Source organism: Calidris pugnax, unplaced genomic scaffold (assembly GCF_001431845.1).
Source record: "Calidris pugnax isolate Ruff unplaced genomic scaffold, ASM143184v1 scaffold225, whole genome shotgun sequence".
NCBI lineage: Eukaryota > Metazoa > Chordata > Aves > Charadriiformes > Scolopacidae > Calidris > Calidris pugnax.
The window spans coordinates 4,172,993-4,191,977 of NW_015091072.1; the positions used below are offsets into that span (position 1 = coordinate 4,172,993).

The window sequence follows — 18,985 nt, forward strand, 5'->3', positions numbered from 1 at the left end:
GTTTTTTGGAGGTTTTTTTGTTCCTTTGGGACCCACAAAGAGAAAGGGTCCTGGGAACTGTTTGTCTGCCCTCTTTTGCTTTCCCGCATGACCCACAGGGACGACCATTGTGAGCGGGCAGCGAGAGGAGAACAAACTTCTTACGCTTGTTAGGGTTTCGTGGTTTCGGTAACAGTGTGCCCCTTGTTTTAGATTCAGATACATTTGCCTGAACAGCCTGGGAAGGAGAGGTGGGTTCCCACCAGCACAGCAGGTGTATTTTTCTGGCAAACCTGGTACCCTGGCAGCAGCTGCAGCGGGCTGGCTCCTGGCTCATGCTGCCTGCCATGCTGGAGGGGGAAACTGGGAAGCTCCGGTGAACTGGCACTCCCCAGGATTCCTCAGCAAAGTAAATTGTTCCAGTAGAAGCCTTTTCCCTCTCCACGGCACCTTTCTTTCTCTTTTGCAGAGAGGATGCTCTTTTCTTCTGCAGCTGCTGCTGCACCTCGGCAAGTCTGCGCGGATAACTCGCAGCAAGCCGCAGAGAAAATATCTTCTTTCTGCAGGGGTTTAATTAGGCTGTGAAGCACATTAGCGGAGAGGGCATACTTACTGTGCCATACGGTGGACATCACTCAAGCTGGGCGTGAAAGGGCAGGCACCGCAGGGCGTGCAGCAGAGACTTGAGCCGTCCTGAATTTGCTCCCCAAGACCTGTAAAGGCTGAATAAAGCACAAAGGCTCATAGTGGCACACCTTGTTCGAGCCTGGTCACAGGATGCACCACCAGAACCATGCAGGACCTCCAGAGATGTGAGTGCTCTGGCAGAGCATCCTTGCAGCGTGGGATGGGTTTTGGGCAGTGTGCGTGTGTGCCTGTGCTGCTGTGTGTACCTGTGTTGTGATCCAGCTGTCCTACTAGGTCAGGCTGTAGTTTAATGGTGTATAAGAAAACGTGGTATTGGAAAGGTTGCTTTGATGGTGTGGGTGGGCTCCACATTGCCCTTCGAGCCCATGTTGGAAGATCACTAAGTATTTTATCATCTGTGCTGTAAACTGGCTCATGGGTAGGGCAGTGGGGATGCTCTGGGGTGGGAAGGTGGGACATTGGCTGAGCTGGGTCTCGGGAAATATTTTCCTGCTTTTTCCTTTGTCATTCTTCATGAGGACTTAAAGTTGAATGATGAAATAGGAAACAGACACTGCTCCCTCCACACCCCCCACACCCTCCTCCAATGCCATCCTTAAACCCAGGAATTATTGGAAGGAAGAGGGTATGCATAAAGCTAGAGCGTGCGGGGAAGGGGTTGGGCTGGTTTATTGTGTGCCTGGAGCCTGAGCAAGCAGCTGGTGAGTGAAATCATACACACACGCACACGTGTGCGCACACACACAAGCATAGGGCTCTGCATTTGTCACTAGCAGTGTAATAGCATGGCCTTTGTATATGAAAGATCATGCCTGTGCTAAAGGGACATCAGAGAGATGTGACACCAGGGAGAATCATGCTTTCAGGGACTGCAAAGGAGAAAATCATTGGTATATATCGCCAGAAGACTAAAAAGATTGCAGAAGCAGAACTAACTGTGCTGTTTAGGCTTCTTTTTTGCATTTTTATTTATTAAAATGCTCTAGATGCAGAGGAGCTCTGCTCATTATTTATAAGTGTTGCTACCGCCCTGAAATGGAATCTGCAGGCACTTTGATAAATGTGGTGAAAGCTTGTCTGGTGTCACTGCCACTTCTCTAAAGTGCCTCCTGCATCCTCTGCCGAATTGCTGTTTCATCAGTTTGGACAGCAGCGCTCCTCAGCGAATTGCAGTAAAAGTCTAGTTGCATCATCCCATGCTAATGGACACAGAGCAGGAGGGAGTGAGTGTCCTGCAAGTACTGGGAAGGGGCAGGAGGAAGGAGACAACCCTGCAGAGCCCTGCTTGCTCCTCCAGCCTGGGGAGTTTGGTGGATAAAGGCTCCTGCTGGGTATCACTGAGTGCACACTTTTCTTTTGCCCTGTGCTGCCAGCTAGGGATGTCATTCCTGTTTGAATCGCCTGTGCCAGAGAGCAGAAATTACATTGTTCCAGCATCAACCTCTCCTTGCTGTCTTCCCAACAACCCATGGTGGGGACAGGAAAGCCATGGGCTGTCCGTGGGGTTGTCCTGGCAGCTGAGTGCAGGGAGCTTTAAAAGGGCTTAAGGAATGCAACTCCCCTGGGATCAGAGAAGACCAAAATGTTGATACTGAAAAATCTAGTGACCAAAACTCAAAGGGAGAAAGTTTGTTTAAAAAAAAAAAACCCACAACAACATACAAACCAACAAAACCCAATCATCATCATCAACAACAACAAAAAAGCAACCTCCCAAAACCTTGTCTCCTGCTTTGGGCAGAGGGAGCTGCTCTTAGCTGATCTTGCTAAGCAGAAGTTGCACTTGTGCTGAAGCAGGTGGCTGTCAGGATGATGAGGCAATGGAAAGATTGTCCTACAAGGGGAGATTAGAAGAGCTTGGACTTTTTAGCCTCAGGAAAATGGTAGGGGAAGTATGGGAGAGCTCTGTAAATATGTCAGCAGGTAAACACTGTGATGGGGGAAGAGCTTTTTAAGGCTAAGGGAAGGTGCTGGCAACGGTATAGGCTCCTATAAATCAGTTTTGGTAATCTAATCAGGATGTTAAAGCAAAATTTCAAACCGCTAAGTCAAAGAAGTTTGGGAAGAAGCTTCCAGGCAGAGTAACAGAAGCAAAACACCCATACAATCTTTAAGATGAGTCTTGATCTGTCTGTGAAAGGGATTATATGACGAGGGCCAGGTTCTGTGTGCTAATAGATTCTGTCCTATGCCACTTCTTATGTTCCTTGTCCCACGCTAACCATGCAGGCTTTGTGTATGAGATGTGCCTAAATAGAAATCACAGATGAAACTTTAAGTGGTGTGCATCCTTAAACTCATTTATCGTGAGGTTTTTGTTGCAGTTTTTAAAGTTTTTTTTTTCGATGGCTCCTTTCAGGGTGTCCTTTTGACCTGAATATGCCGCAGCAGCATTTCACCCGCTGCCCAGGTTTCCCCTTCCCCCTCCTCAAGCCGTCTCACTTTTGCGCAAGCTGTTTCCACCAATGCATAGTGCAGCTCAGCACTTTTGGGGGTGGAAAGCTATTTACCAGCTAAGAGGGCAAGAGTACAGAACTATTTTCAGCACTGTGACCCGCCTCGGCCAATTGGATTGTGTATGACAATCCTATTTGGTGGAGTTGGGGTCACGTAACCTGAAATAGTTTCTGCTCTTTGCCTTCACCTCCGGCTCTCGTGCCTATATAGTGACCAGGTTGTGGTGTCTGTGCTCTAATACCTGACCTCCAGAGAGCAAAAGGGCACTGTGGGATTTTGGGCTGAAGCTCCCACTTCCCACCAGGGAGCTTTGATTGCTCCTTTCTCCCCCTTTCATTGCCCCATGGAGTGGTGTCCTCGTGCTATAAGATGAGGTTGCACTCTGCCCCCACGGAGTCAGGCACAGGTGTGTTTAGCTCTGACCTTCAGCTCACTAAGCCTCTGTCCTTCAGGTTTTTGCTTTGCTGAAAATCGGTGGGGCTTACAAAGTGGCTGGGGGTTGAGAAGTGGCTGCTGGGCAGCGTGGAGGAGTGGCATCAGGCTCCACATGTCGGGTTACTGACCCTCCTGGAGCACTTGGGTGCTTACCAAGGCATTACTGATACTTTGACCCTGAATCCCAGCTCACCCTATGCAGGCCCCAGAACTTTGTTGGAAGAAGCTTAAGCGTGCACTCTTGGTGTAGCCATCGTGGGAGCTGATCCCTGGCTGCGTGGTGGCCGCAGGGGCAATCTGGCACAACCCCAGTGCAGCTGAGGAGGGACAATGGGGTGAGGGAACGAGCCTGATGGCATGGGCTTGCTCAGTGAAGCAGCTGGCATCTACAGCCCAAGCACCAGCCTCAACCTAAATCTGAGCTTGCTCTGAGGGTTTTGGTGGGGAGTGGTACTTCGATATGTCACTGCAGTGCTTCCATTCTCACCTGTGCTCCCACCTCCTAATGGCCTTGTCTATCCTAGGACAGGCAAGAAGGGTTCAGGAGTTAAGTCAGGTAAGGAAAGAGGCATCAATAAGCTCTTATACGGTTCTCTTCAAATGTTTGAAGTATTTAAAAGCCCTGAATAATCTATTGCCTAAAAGAAGCCAAGAATAGAAAGGGCTGTTTAGCCCAAACTGTATATTTCAGACAGGATTTGAGCTCTTGGGTTTTTCTTGGTGCAGTGACTAAACAGTGCACTTGCGGGATCCATTTTTAGCCCAGTTTTACTGGGAGGAAAAGACTGTGAAGTTGCACTACTTCACCCTTACAGCTTTGTACTTTGGTGGCCAATTTCAGCCCTGTTTATCAGGAGTCTCCAAACCACTGCATTTTCCAGAATTCATCAAAACATATAACCAGTAAGAAAGGAAACCAAATTAAGAATCCCACTGTGGGAAAGGAGGTGGTCCATAATGTAAATTTAAGTAGATTATTAGGCATAAGAAAACCCGAGCCAGCAGGTTGCGGGAATCCAGGCCTCAGTCCTGCTATTCAGGGGTGCCTTGAGTATTTGGGGATAAGGGTGTGTGTGGAAAGCTTAAGGTCTCTCTCTGATCTTGTACAAGACTACAAAGCAGGAATGTTGCTGTGTTTTGTACTTGCCAGTTATAGCTCTGCTCAGCTGAGGCACTTTCTGGCTTTGATTGCTGCAACTTCCAGACCTTTGACTGACAGAGGGTACCGTCCATGCTGAGCTGGGCTCACATGCCTGCCTCCTCTCTCATCAAAGGCGAACAACTGTGGGCTAATCCCCTGGGCAATAAGAGATCCTCTGCCCTCCTTTGAGGGGTAAGATGAGATGCTCCCTCTGGCCCTGGCACAGGTCCCGCAGGTGCTGCTCAGCCCATACCATGGGTCAATGCTGCTTCTGACTTGCACCTGATGGCAATAAAACCTTGCATGTTCTCTGGAGGAGTGGGAGGAACAAGAAGGGTGTCTGAGGATAAGGTGCAGTCTGGTATGAAAGACTTTTGCATTTCTCTAGCTAAAGCATGAACTGGAGTTTGTGCTGTGTGGCTAAAACCGGTGTCAACTTGGGCATGGGGCTTTGGTTGCCATGGGTGCTGGGCTGAGCCTGGGTCTCAGTGCTGTGTGTGGTGAGCCTTTGTCTGCATTGGGATGGAATAAAGCAGTTGGCAAGTGTTGTCGGAAACCAGCACATGCAGTACTTTGCACTGCTTTAGACAGAGCTTTTCATCATGGGGCCGTTGCAGAGGCTGAGTTGAGCCTGGCAAGACACCCAGGAGGTAGGTCAAGCATGCTACAAGTTAGGGCAAGCTGGGGGGAGCACGTGTAGTCACACTTGTGGAGTCACGGGGGTGGGCAGAGCAAGGGCAGCCTCCTGTCAGTCTCCCTCTCTTGACAGCGTTCAGACTGCTGGCGTTCATTGCATGTTGGCTTGGCCGCTCCAAGCTGCAGCTTCCTCCTCACCTGCCCCTCTGGCCTGTGCAGCAGCAGCTGCTGTTTGGGATTGGAGTGCTCTTCCTGCTACGCTGAGACCCAGTGCTGCTAAATTAGGCTGGAGTTTCTCTCTTTCTCCCCCACCCCAGTACCCTCGTTCCTCTGTGTCTTTGCAGGGATGGCACGAGCTCTCCCAGAGATATTCAGCAGTGGCACGTGATTTATTGTGGTTTCTTTTTCCTGCCTTCTCACGAAGTAAAACCTTTTTCTTGTTTCAGTGTTGGCAACAGTAGGGGCATTGGATTTGGATCCAGCGTGAGGATGAGCAGCCAGGGTTTTTTTGGAGTAAATAACATACCCAATTCATCTCACTGTGTCATTTGCACTAGGGTCTTGGAAACCAGAGCCTTGGTTAGGCAGGAAAGCCTGCACCAACTGGAGATAAAAAGATCTTTCCAGCCTGAGTGCTGGCATCCCTGGAGGGATTTCCTTCTAGGCTTTCTCAGTTTACCTGGACGATACTCATAACCTTAGCCTTTCTCGCACATGCTTTAATCTCGTGTTTCAGACTGTTGGTATCTGCAGGGTCAGAAGGGCATTTCTCCCTCTGATCAGCACGGCAGAATCTGCTGTTATCTGGCTGGCTTTTTTCCCCTCCTCTGTACTTTGGGGCATGCTCTACTCTGCCAAATTCTTGGGCATTTTTTCCCAAGAAATTCCTCCTGACAGTGAAGAAGCACAGGAGATCTTGCGAGGCGTTAGTGGAGCACTTCATCTGCCATCCTGTCCATGGGCACTCTGTAGTTACAGCTTTGAGTCTTCTGCTGTCCAGGGGCACAGAGCATTGGGAAGTTACTCTTTCTGGGACCTTTCTGTATCAAAATGTCCATGGCCAGACTCCCTGCAATTGTATGATGCTGCGTTTGGTGACCCTGATGGTCTGTTCCAATCTTTACTTCCTGGTGACTGGGATGCAATTCATATGAAGACTGTGGGATGCTTGCAGTCCATGGTGGGGACTGGACTTCTGTGGGGATTGCAGCTGAGTTTTCCTGCATCCTGCTGCAAGTGCAGCCTATGTCCTCGCCCTGCTCAGATCTGGGCACTGCTGGGGTCCCCCTCCCTCCTGATCTCCCATTTGAATCTTTTTGTTCACCTCATTTAATTCTGAATTGCAGCAGTCAGTGTATAAAAAAAAAAAGACAAACAACCAAAACCCAAAAAACCCAAACTCCTCTATTAATAATCTGGGTTTAGAAACAAGCCTCCAGGGCGTTTAATTAAACCCAGTGTGATGGAGGCAGCCAAAAGGCGTGCATGGGGTGTGTGTGCACAGAGAGCTGGACGTGGGGGAGCAGCAAGTGTGCACGTGTGGGTGAGAGAGGGAATAAAAGATCTGGTTAAATAGATCCTTTCTATCCATGCTCCAAATATAATGTTCTTAAATGTGTAACCCACGAGAAAACAACAATCCCTTTATGAAATATACAGGGAGGCTTGTGCCAGGAAAAGGTCAGCAGCCCAGCTTCACATGGCCATGGGCTGGGGTGGCAGGGGGTTTTGGAGGGGAAGAGATGCCTGGCCGACCCTTTCCTGGCGCAGGGGCTAGATTTTCCTGCATGGATCAAGCTGGAAGGCTGACAACTCTCACCTCATTTGAAAGAGAGACAAAAGGCAGGCTGGGGAGGGGATGTGCAGGCTTTACCTCGGCATCAGCGGCTGGCAGAGAGGAGGGGAAAAGTGGAGTGCAAAAGAAGTTCTGAGTTTTGACCCGTTTCATCCCTGTCATTCATATTTTCCATGCCTCTTCCTCCTTCATGAAGTAATTACTACCTGAATTTCCTAAAGGACAGATTTTATTCTGTCCTAAGTTATTTTGTAGGAGGGGAACAGAGAAACCTGCGCGTGCCAGAAGAGAATACTTCAGTGCTTGCTAGTAGATGTGCCTTTTCTTTTAAAATTAATTTCCCTTTGGTCATCTTTGCACCTTGTCCAGTTTTTCTGCTTGTGTTTTTTTTTTATCTGCCAAAAACTGTTGGGTCCTGCTTCGCCTTTGCTGCAGTGCAGCGTCGCTCCTTGCCTCCATTCTTCTGCTGCCCCAGTAATGGGATGTGTGGGACCCTGGTACCTGGCAGCTTTCCCCTCAAGAGGATGTGTGACCTTCTGGATGGCTGAGGGTGTAAATGGGGTCTGTGCCCCCATAGATAAGTGCCCGTAACAGTGGGTCCGTCAGCGAGGTCATTTCCTTCTGCCGGTAGTAGAGGACACGAGTGCTACAGCTGTGTACAAAGCCAGCATCATTCTCACATGCCTGGTGCCCATTTAAAAACAAGGGGAGGGGGGGTAAAAAAGGCTTCTTGTTTTCCCACTGAAATAGCTTCGACAAGTCACAGGCACCACCTCGGTAAATGCAACCGTTGTGTGCAACGCCACGATGACCGGCTCCCTTGTGTCAGTTCCCACACGGCCAGCAGGCCCAGAGCAGCTCCTCTGAGCCGGGGGTGGTTGGGAGCCAGCAGATGTGGTGGACAAGAGGCAAAGGGGCAGTGATCCTTTGCAAAAGGCCTCCCAGCTGCAAGGGTCATGGAGTGCGAGGTGTAGCTGCTGCTGAACTTCTCAGCCGTAGGAGAGCACTGAAGCTATCATACTTGTGGCACTCGTTGAATTAAAAGGAATATTGTGGAATGGTGTTGCCTAATGATGGTTGCTTTGCAGTCTGTGAAGCCCACAATCCTGCATCTTCAGGATGGTGAAAAGGATTAAGGAGGGAGGTTCGAGTCCACCCGCAGATCCTAACTTTGCATTAAGGACTTTCAGCTGTGCTCTTGCTGTTGGGCTTGGTGACTGCGTCACTTTTCTCTCACCTTCTAGCAGTTCCTTGACTGCCTGAATGCGTGCAGAGCCATTGCAGATGTTGGGCCATCAGGCGAGGGTGGCTGTTCTGTCAAGCTCCTGGTTCAAACCTTCTGCTGGAGTCGCTGCTCCTCCATGATGCCGTTTTTGTGCCACAGCAGGTCATGCAGGTTCTCATTGGCTCTAATTAATGCTCCTGGCAGTGATGACAAGTGGCCCACAGAAGTGTGAATCTAGTTTAAGGAGAGGAGATTAAGAAGCGGAAAAAAAAAACAAAACCAACCACAAAAAAATCCAAGCTTTCTAATCTGATCATTATGCTCAGGCCAAGAGATCAGCAAAATGATCAAGCGAGGAAGAGAAACAACTTCTGGCTACTAGATCCTGCATCCCTATCCAGGCCAAGTGCAGAGGGTGACTATTAATGACCGTACCACAGTGAACATCAATCTTGTAACAAGCTTGGATAATACCTTCTGGTGAATTAACAAGGACTGCTGATATCTAAGTGCTTTTCAGCTGTGTGTTGCCAGGAATAAGTCTCAATTCTGGGGGACCTGAGTCTTTCCTCAATCTGCATTTAATTCCCTCCCATCTGCTGTCTGCATTTCCCGATGATCCTCACCCAAGTAGGGCATGGCGTGTGTTTTGAGGGGAGAGGGGACACGCTGGGCTCTTGGTAACCTGAAATGTCCCAGGGGGAGGATTTCTGCCATGTGGGGATATCTGGGGTCTGTTGTGGTCTTCGTGCCCCAACATGTGCAACCAGGGTCTGTACCAGCTGAAATGCCCCGGGAGACCCCCGCAAAGGTGATTCTGCTGGTAGGAAAAAAAACCTCCGGAGCTGGTGCAGTCTGGAGCAATGGGACAAAGGCGGTCTCATTCCCACCATTGCTGGGAATAATGGGGATAATTATCTCATTATTCCTGCAGCCTCCACAGCTCCCAAAGAAAGAGTAACTGGTGTGCAACAATGCCCCTGCTGTAAATAACGCCCTCAGCACATTCCAGTGAAGCAGAAGATGGAGGTACAAAGCGCTGTCTGCCCTCAGACCACGCTCAGATTCGCCACTTGGGTTTTTGGTCCACTGAGCTTTAGGTATTGGTTGTTTTTGGTTTTGTTTTTTTTTTTTTTTTGAGGGGAGTGGGGGAGTGAGTGCTGTGTGGGATTTCTAGAGTTTTATTTATTAATTAAATCAAGGTCATGGGTGCATGTTGAGTTTGCAACTGCTTGGAGTTGTGCAAGAAGCCTATGCCACCACTGTCCTGGATGTGACTGGTAACATCACAGGGTGAGCAGGAAGGGGATCCTGTGTCCTGGCTACACCAGTATAGAATTAGGGGGTGCCGTTTATTCCTCGTGGGTCTGTCGAAATACATTTTCATTTGTAGGCCTCAAAAATGTCCCCGAGATCCTTGTTTGGCAGCAGGCAAGACTTAGGGGATAGGAAAGGGAGAGGTCTCACTGAGGTTCGCACAGCCTGAAGGGAGCCAAGAGCGGAACCAAGTTCTGTGACTCAGGTTTGTTCACTTAGTCTTGTTTTAAAGGTGTCCCATAAAAAGAAAAATATCCTGCCATTAGAAGCAGAGGTGTTTCTTCTGTCAGACTTCTGCAGGTTTCACTGATCTATTGCTGGTTTGTGGAGGTTACTGCAGTGCTGCTGATGACTGTGCTGGTATCCAGGGGTGTCTAAAATCCCCTGGAGAATGTTTTGCTTCTTTTCTCTACTTGTTATTCCCATAAGAAATATCAGGAAGCTGTTTTCCTGCAGGGCTTCTGGGAAGATTGGAAAGGGGTATCATCAAGTTTCTTCATCCTTGTCTGAAATTTACACTGGCTTTCAGGAAAACAGTTTTTTTTTTCTCACAAGCATTTGACAGGTAACTGGTTTAAGAAAGTGTTAACATAAAGCAGCGGGTGAGTTTTCAGTGGTTCTTCCAGTTTCCTGGCTCGAGTATCAGTTCTGTTTCTTGTGATGTTACTGTTTCATTAGCTCACTGGAGATGTCCTTGGCAAAAATAAGGAAGCTGAGACCTAATATTTCTAATGCGTCTGAAAGAGAAGAGAAGAGCAGATGTAGAAAATCCATCCACACATACATTTTCACCGAAGCCCCAGACTGTTGCAAACTCATAAGAACCCAAATCCAAAGGCTGAAGCATCCTTTTCCTGCAGCCCTGCTGGGATCAAGGCTGGTGCTAGTTGGCATGTGATGGTCACCTTTCTCTGGGTGACCACTGTGCCCCCGCTGGGATGAGGGTAGGGGCAGAGTGAGATGGGTGGTGGTGCTCCTGGAGGGGAGCAGAGCAGGCTGAGGGAGCCAGGGGGGCAGCCCCCATGACTTTGTCCCAGGCTCCACCACTGACTCCCTGCAAAACTTTGGTGCCTCGTTTTCCAGCAGGTGAAACTGGGAAGGGTGATGTGGTGCAGGGAGGCAGCGTGCAAATTAAGGGGAGCTGTGCTCGAGCCTCTACAAAGTGCTGGATGGATTCAAAACATCATTCTTCCCTGTCTGGCCCCGTACCGAAAGCCCTGTGAGGTTGTGCAGAGGAGGGATCCCTCTTCCTTGCAGCCCCTCTGCAAGTTGTCCTGCTGGCATCCTCTGCTGTTCCTGCACCGAGCTGGCATCTCGCTGGTACAGCCGGGCTGTCTGGCCCTGGGCGAGCGGCAGCTTACACAGAGGGTGGAGCTTTCTGAAATCCCCGCTGTAACCTCGGGAAGTACAGGCTGCAGCCAAGCAATAAGACTTCTCTGTCTTTGCAACGCCATCTGTCTCCTCTAACTTTCCGTAATCCTTCAGATGATGGATTAGAAATTATCGCTAGGCGGGGCTGGGTTGAGTCTGAAGCAGGATTCCTCCTCCGAGTGACTCAGGAGAGGGAAGCCTTGCTGAAACGGGATGTTTTCCTGCTCCTCCTTAGGGCCCTGCAGGGTTGTCACCTTCCCAGCGTGGGGCATCCTGGAGTGGTAGGGCTGGGTTTCTGCTTTGAATCTTGGTATCTTCTTCTCATGCTATGTTGAGGCTTGGAGGAGATGGCACTTGGAGCTGAGGGGGACCAGTGCAAGGAGGGGAGCACAACTGCTTGTTTCTCCTCTGACCTTGGCTTGCCAAACAGCATGCTCAGTGCCGGTGTGCTTGTGGGAGAAGTTCTGAGTCCTGCCCTTGCTTGTTATCAATCTGACTCTCCAGAACTAAAGGAGAAATTGATCTGCCCTGTGCCCTTTTGCAAGACCAAATATATTGAAGAGGGAGACAAATTGCTCTCTTCCCATAAACCGCATCCAACAACCATGGTATTGCTGTGACAAGCCAGTGATGTTTCTTTGCTTCTTAAAACGTCTTCCCCCTTTTTCTAATGCAGCTGGCAATCTTTCTGCAGGAAATGCAGAATTGGGCAACGAGACTCAGTGCAGAGCAGTTGCTGCACGGTGCTGCTGATATCACCCAGCCACCAGAGCAGACTTAGTGCCTTTGTGCCACCAACTCATGCAGGGCTCTGAGATGCAAGAAGGCATCTTTCCTGAGCTCACCCCGCTGCTGGTACTGCCAGTTTCAGCAGGGTGTGTGCTGCTAGCTTTTCCTTGGTGTTTCACAGTTGTGTCTGGAAGAGGATTTAGGGACCTGTGGCTTAAGCATATGTCAGTGACACTGAGGTTATGCCCCTTGCCTGCCCATAGAAGTGCTGCCATGCCAAGGGGCACGGCATGTGTCTGTGGTCCCTCGGGCTGGAGAAGTCAGCGTGGTGGCTGGGATGGTGGGGAAGAAGGAGGTGAGATATCTCAGTTGGAGGACCCAGGGAGATGCCTGGTTCCTCATGCCAATATTGTGTAACAGTCTGGTGCTGCTGGTTATAGGCATTATTTTAGGATGTGTTTTATTAATGTTGAAATTTGAACCAGAAGAGGAGCAGCTCAGTTGGTTGTGCAGTACCAGCAGGAATAAGGAGCCATTAAAATGTATCTGGGTGAGCAGAGCTGGGTGTGCGGGCACACACAGAGGCAACGGGTCTCATCAGCAAGAAGAGGTCCTTTGGTAACAGTCATTTTTCTGACAGAAGTTGCACTTTCATTGCCTCTTCTGTGAGGTGCAGCAGGGAAAGGACGACTGCCCAGAGGGTGCTTCTGGGAGGTGAAGCTGTGTGTGGTCTCCTCAGGGAAGTGGCAGTTTCTTTTGTGAACCATCCCTCTGCACGTGTGATCGTTAGTGGGAGGAGATGTCACTCAGTGTCATCCATCCCCACCTCCCAAAAGAACTTGCATTATAGAAAGGTAACAGAGAGGGAGGAAAAAGGAAAGATAAGAAGGAGATTTACAGGCTCGCAGGCAGGTGGTGTGGGTGATGCCCACATGATATATTGCAGGCAGAAGTAAGCTCCCCTGACCTGCCCTCTGAGCCGGTGGATGCAAGCCAGCGCTGGCCTGAAAGCCATGAGGCTGCTTCAGTGCAGCACTCAGTATCAGCTAATGCATCTTGCATCTCAGCATGCTAACCACAGCTATGCAAGCTTTATCAGCTCAAAGGATGGTTAGGGCTTGCTTCTGCCTGCAGCGCACCAGGTAGATGTGCCCATGGCTTCACTGATGCTGTTTTCTTACTATAAGTCCTTCTTTCCCCAAAGTGTGCTTCACCTCCAAGGCTGCCTAGGCTGTCCCCTAAATGAGTAAAACGGCTCTAATGTGCACCAGCTGGTCCCACCTCCTTCAGATACAATTGTTTAATGTAGGGTTGCACATTAGTCTCAGATTGGCAACTCGACAGTTACGTTGTGGTTTAATCCTGTGATGAGTGCGCACAGGGATCTCAAATATCACAGTGCAACATTGCAACATGACCATTAGCCTTGAACTGTACTTTAAAAAATAATAATTAATGTGAAGCTACCAATTTCTGTTTCTCTCTAAGGTTGAATATTCCCATGCTGTGGACACCATTGGTGTCTTAGAGTGTGGTCTGCAGAGAGCCAGTGTTCGGGAAGTCACTTGCTACAGTAATCAGAGGATTAAGTTGAGATGGGGAAGTTTTGGCCTAAGAAATGATCCCCCAAATGGGTATTTTGGAGAGTCCCTTCTGTACGTTGCAGTTGTTTGCACACAGGCCCATATTCATCCTGTTCTCCTCCTGGGAGTCACTGTTTCTGCAGAGGAGAGCAAATGAAGACTCTTCTGCAATTTCAGTGGAAGCCAGGGAGCTCTTCAGCATGTTTAGCAGTTCCTGGCATCCCTGTCTCTCTTCTCAAGAAATGGGGAGACTGCTAAAAGAGATATGAAATGTCACTGTCCCATTTAGTCCAGGGGTCAGAAAGCACCTTACAGGCATTTAAGCTTTACAAAATCCCCCTGCAAGGTGTAGAAGGGATTCTTTACAGACAGAGAAACTGAGATAAAATGCCTTGTGCCTGCTTGATCCAGTCATCGCTGAAAGAACTGGGGACAGGAGCTGGGACACCTATTCCTAGCCCTGTGCGCTGACCACAGGTTCCTCCCTCTCTGTCACCCTGGGAGGGATATAGCCCATACAGTAGTGCTCCTGGGGACGGGGCTTTCAGTATCTACTTTGGTCAGGAGACTACTTTGGGAATGCTTCTCCTCCATCCATGCAATGACACATTGTGTCTGACTTTTATTTCTTATGGATATATTGTTTAACCCCTCCGCCTCAGGTATGCCAGCCCACAAAACCCATCCATAAGTGCCTCCCTATCCCTCCCTGTTTTCAATCTATGCCGGTGCACTGATTACCCAAATCACACCGAAAAAACCCACCTTGTGTGGGCTTTTGCTCATCTTCTGGTGGCTCTGTGCTTCCGTTTCTGGATTACCTTGACAGCCATGGGTGCAAAGAAAACCCGTGTGTGGGGGAAGGGAGCAGGCTGGGAATGCCCAGGCTCTCGGAGACACGTCTGGTCCTGCGTGTTGTGAATGGGAGCTGCTACTCCATCCTCTCTTCCTCTTCCCTGCAGTGAGCTGACCATCTGCTTACCTTAATGGACTAGAGATTAGCCCGGGGGTTAAGTTATCAACATAATTAACCTAGATTTCTCCTCTACGGCTGAAGCAATTTTTACTTATCTACTACTGCTCAGGTGATGTTGTGAAATTTGGACAGCTCTCTAGGAACAACAGAAATTGGAGCAAGTGGAGAGAAAGGCTTTCAAAGTTTGAAATTACCCTGAAGCCCCCAAGGCACAGAGACGAGAGATGATGAAGCTTGCACAGGGTCACATATGTTCTCAGCTATGAGAACGGTATTGCAGAGAAGTCTAATATATTATTAATACTGCCTGTTCCTTACGTGGAGGGATTTTCAGCTCTGTCTCAGACCAGGCAAGACTCATTAGCTCCATTTTATGGAAATTTGTTCCTGAAACATATGCAGAAAGCTAACAAATTGAAAATATATGACATCTCTGCATTTCTGCCCAGTGAGCATAGGTCTACCTGAAGGACACTTTCCAGCCTGTGCTCTGGGTACAGGCGGTTCAGGGACAGGCTATTGCCATTCAATACTGTGGTCATGTATCACCAGATACTCTTCTCATTCTGGCTTAGTATACCAGAGCTAATGTGACTCTACAGCCGTGTGTGAGTGACTTTTATGCTGCCTTTTCTTTGACAGTAAAAGATTGCAGTTGCTGCTTCAGAGCATCCCTAGCTGCCTTTCCTCCCCTAGATTCAGTCTGTGTTTGTGGATAGTGCTACTGGACTCCTGGATAGACAGTTCTCCTTGGCAGGGCCAGTGATGACAAGGCACAAAGTTTCATAGGGCACCAAGTTCCTGCATACACCCCGTGAGGCTCTCCTACCCATGTGTTCAAGCCATGCATGTTTCCTCTGGGCTCAGTTTGCCACAGGTGGAGATTGCCTGTAGAGGCTGTGAGTGTGGGAGCACTCTCTGACCCATCCCTGCAGGCTCTTCCCATGCCAGAGGACATGCCACGTAGGACTGGAGGACATCTGGCATGCCGTCGGGCTTCAGAGCCAGCACTCAAACGATCATTGTAATTACCATCCTGAAAGCTTTTAATCCCTTGGTTAAATAAAACCAACAAATGATAGTGGGAGCAGGGAACTGCAGACGGCTGGAGGACAGCCGTGCCACGAGCAATGAGATGTGCAAATGAACAAACACCCGCATCCTGCCAGAAACACCCAATCTTCCTAATGATGAAATTAGTGTGCAACTTTGGTCAGATCCCACCCAAACCTTGGTGCTCAGCTCCAGACTTCTCATTGTCACAGTGGTGGGCAAGTTAGAAGGAGTTCAAAGAATAACAGCAATGATTAAGGTGCTGCAGGGGAGCCGAGGTATGAGGAAAGATTAAAGCAACTAAGCGCGTTTATTATGGGTAATTGGTGATTAAGAGGGGAAATGTAACTGTCTTCCTGTAATTTGAAGGGTGTGAACTTCGGGGAGAGGAGCTGCTCAGAAGGGTAGCAGGAGTATATAAGTAGGAGTGATGTGATAAAGCTTGGGGAAAGAAATGTAGGTGGAGTATCAAGAAAAGCTCCTAATAGACATTTTTTTGGTCTGGTTTATGAGTGACAATGATAAGAACATCACTCTTTGAGGCACATGTATACAGATAGGAAAATGATGGAGGAGGAGACCCCATAGTAGTAAATTATTGTGCACAACCAGGGCCGGACTGCCTGAGACCACATGTGTTTTGTCCCCTTCTCCAGGTCTTTTTTTTTTTTTTATACGAAGAAACAAACAGCAGGAGAACTTCTTGTAATTTTCAGTGGTGACGAGTTGCAAATGTTACACTTTTCAGTAACGCTTTAACCCACGCTGTCACTGTGAAATCTGTCTGCTGTCAAACTGCAGTGGGGTGTCAGTCCTCATGTCTCTTTGATAAGGATTTGGTGGACGTTGGTGGAACCACACATCCCCGAACTCTGCTGAGAGCAGCTCTGCTGGGTGAAATGGGGAGAATTCTGGTGGTGCCAAGTTGCTTGGAGACAGAAAAGCCTCAGAGCATGACTTGTGTTGATTTTGTATGTGCTGCTTGGTTTGCACTGCCGAATTGGTGTGCCCATGGTGCTGCTGGGCTGTCACACCGCCTTTTGATAAGGTTCTTTTGGGATGGCAGAGCCCTAGTCAGAGTGTAAGGAGCTTCTCCCTTACCTTGGGTGGAAGGGATCTGAGTTTTCTTACGAGAGGTTTGTACACTCAAGGCTGTGCTCTTGGAGGCATTCTTGGAGGCTGGAGCACAGTTGCAGCCACCGAACGCATTACTCCTTTGCTGTCCCACGATTGTGCCCATGCAGAAAAGGTGCTATCACCCTCCTGACAGACAGATGAAGCATCTACTTGAGTGCTTCAAGCGATGGCTGAGCTGCAGCCTTCTTACTAGTTAAAAATAGACCCCACCACCCTGCCCAATATTAAGTCTGCCTGTACGCTGCTGAGGACTGCTTCTTGTGTACAGCTGATCCTCTCCATATGCTTACATCCCCCCCAACTCAGTTGCCTGCATGTTTTCCATGGAGTTTGCAGAGTCTTTGCTGGCAGAAAGCACTGCTTAGAATGGGTTCCCATTGCAAGCATCTCACCTCATTAATCTCCAAAACATAATGCGTTTACCGGGTTTACAGCCGCCCATGGGAACCTCTCTGTAATGCACCCAAATTCCTCACCTTGTACCTCATCCTGTTCTCCTGATCCTTTCTGCCTTTGTCCTCAAACCTGCATGATTGTCCCCAAACCTGCACCCCACCCCTGAATGTGTTGCTGTCGTGGGCATCGGCTGTCCAAAGGTGGTGGTGCCAGGTGCCAGCACGGCAAACGCTGTGACGTGGTGCCCGTGCTCTGCCACGGCTCTTACCCCGGGGCTGCTGCTCCCCATCTTCATCATCCTAACGCAGAGTGACTCGCTTCAAATGCCCCTGCAGGAACCTGCCTGCCCATAAATTGGAGACCTTTACAGCTGAAGGTTTGCCTCTAACATCTTTTTTTAGCTTGCTGGTATAATTCTCTCTTCTCTGTGACTGCTTGCAGACACCGTTGCAGGTTTTATTTCCAAAGCAGACTGCATTGTAATTAAGAGGCCCCAAAATGAACTCAGCCTAGCAATAACAAAATGTAATAAACTGAGCTCCTAACAAGACTGATAGGAGAGCAGTCAAGCTGCACTTGCCTGGGATGTTTCAGCATCCACATAGACATTTTACCTGACAGAATAATAGCAAGTTTCTTTCAACTGTTCCGTTCACCTTCTCTGCTAGGCTCTGACAGCTGCTGTCACCTCAGAAATCACCAATGAAGTGGTGAAAAGCCTTGTCTTTCCAGGGAGGTAGCAGCACCAGCTAAGCAATAGAAGCTTTCATCCTGGAAAATTTCCAGACACCTCTAGAGAGGAAAATCCTGCCTCTGACAGACACTGACCACAGAACCAAATAATGCAACCAACAGCAGCTGCAGGATTGATCCTTTGCCTCCTTCCCACAGGAAGGCAGCTCTGAATAGCTGCAGTCTATGACAGAATGCAGAAAATCAGGGTCTGTAGCATGACGTTGATGCAGACATCCAACTTTTGAGATCTAGCGTCTTGAGGAACTTAAGACATTTTTCTCTCAAGTAGAGCTGTATCGGCTATTTCACAGCCAATACGGACTGGCTAGACGTTGTAATGTTTGCTTACTTGCAGCTAGCTTTTTGGGCTGGGAGGCTCCATCTCTCTGTGTTATGGCCCACTTCTGGTGCAGTGTGATCTTATCTTGCTTCATGACACATGATTGAGTCCCGGCTCCAGCAATGCTCAATGAACCTCAATCAACTGGCCTGGATAAAATTTGGGTGGGTCTCCTTACTGGGTCTCGCCTTCCTTGTCTGCCAAGGTCTGGTGAAAAGCAGCTTTCTTGTCATCATGTCGTGGTGGTCATGTGTCTATGAGAGAAGGCTATGAGATGGTCATCTAAAGAGCAAAGGATCCTGGCACCCCACAAAAGTCTGAAGTGCTTGTCCAGACAAAGGTCAAGACCCTTCCTTGAAAGCTTCCCAAACCCACAAGATCTTGTGGGACAGCGTGGGACAGCAGCTTCCTGACTGACAGATGGTACAGAACAAGAGTAGTCCTCCTCCTTCTGTGTTCAAACCCAATGTCAACTCAAACCTCCCAACCAGAGGGACCCATGCACTGCTCTCTTTGGTGAGACCAGTCAGGGCTATAGCACGGTGGTGAGGACATGTGTGCTGGCAGGAAGCAACCCTGCCCTGACTCTGCACCTGGGAACAAACCTGTGTGCAGAGACAGTCCTGTTCTTCTTTCCACCTGCTCCCTGCCAGGGAAGGAGGCAGCTCCTTGGCTGCCTTAGTCCTTCTCACAAGCAGCTTGAGATGCAGGGAGCAGGTGGGTGGCCGGTGTCGGGCTGGAGGGAGGTGGCAGCACTGGCAGGGATGCGTGGCTGGGTGGGAGAGCTGTGTTGCAGGATGTGTGAGCGGCTGTCAGTCTCCTGGCATCTCCAGTGGACTTGACAGCTGTGCAAACAGTGCAGGCGAACTTACCCGAGAGGAAGTGACAGTGAGGAAATGGAAACCTCTGGAAGCCTACCAGGGAGTGAAGCCTCATCATAATATACCCCCAGGCCAGATCAGAATTACTTTAGTGCAATGATACATATTTTTCTTTTTTTTTTTTCCCCCCCTCTGCTTTCCTCTCAGGGAG

At 49.2% G+C, this 18,985-nt stretch overlaps 1 protein-coding gene across 1 annotated transcript in view; it reads left to right on the forward strand.

Annotated features, from left to right (window-relative positions):
* Window positions 1-756: 756 nt before the first annotated feature.
* IGSF11 (immunoglobulin superfamily member 11) overlaps window positions 757-18,985 on the forward strand; it is an 80,943-nt gene continuing 62,714 nt past the window's right edge. The window contains exon 1 of the mRNA XM_014957066.1: window positions 757-791. Within this exon, the coding sequence (XP_014812552.1) occupies window positions 773-791 (19 nt within the window). The 5' untranslated portion in view covers window positions 757-772. The remainder of the gene's footprint in view (window positions 792-18,985) is intronic.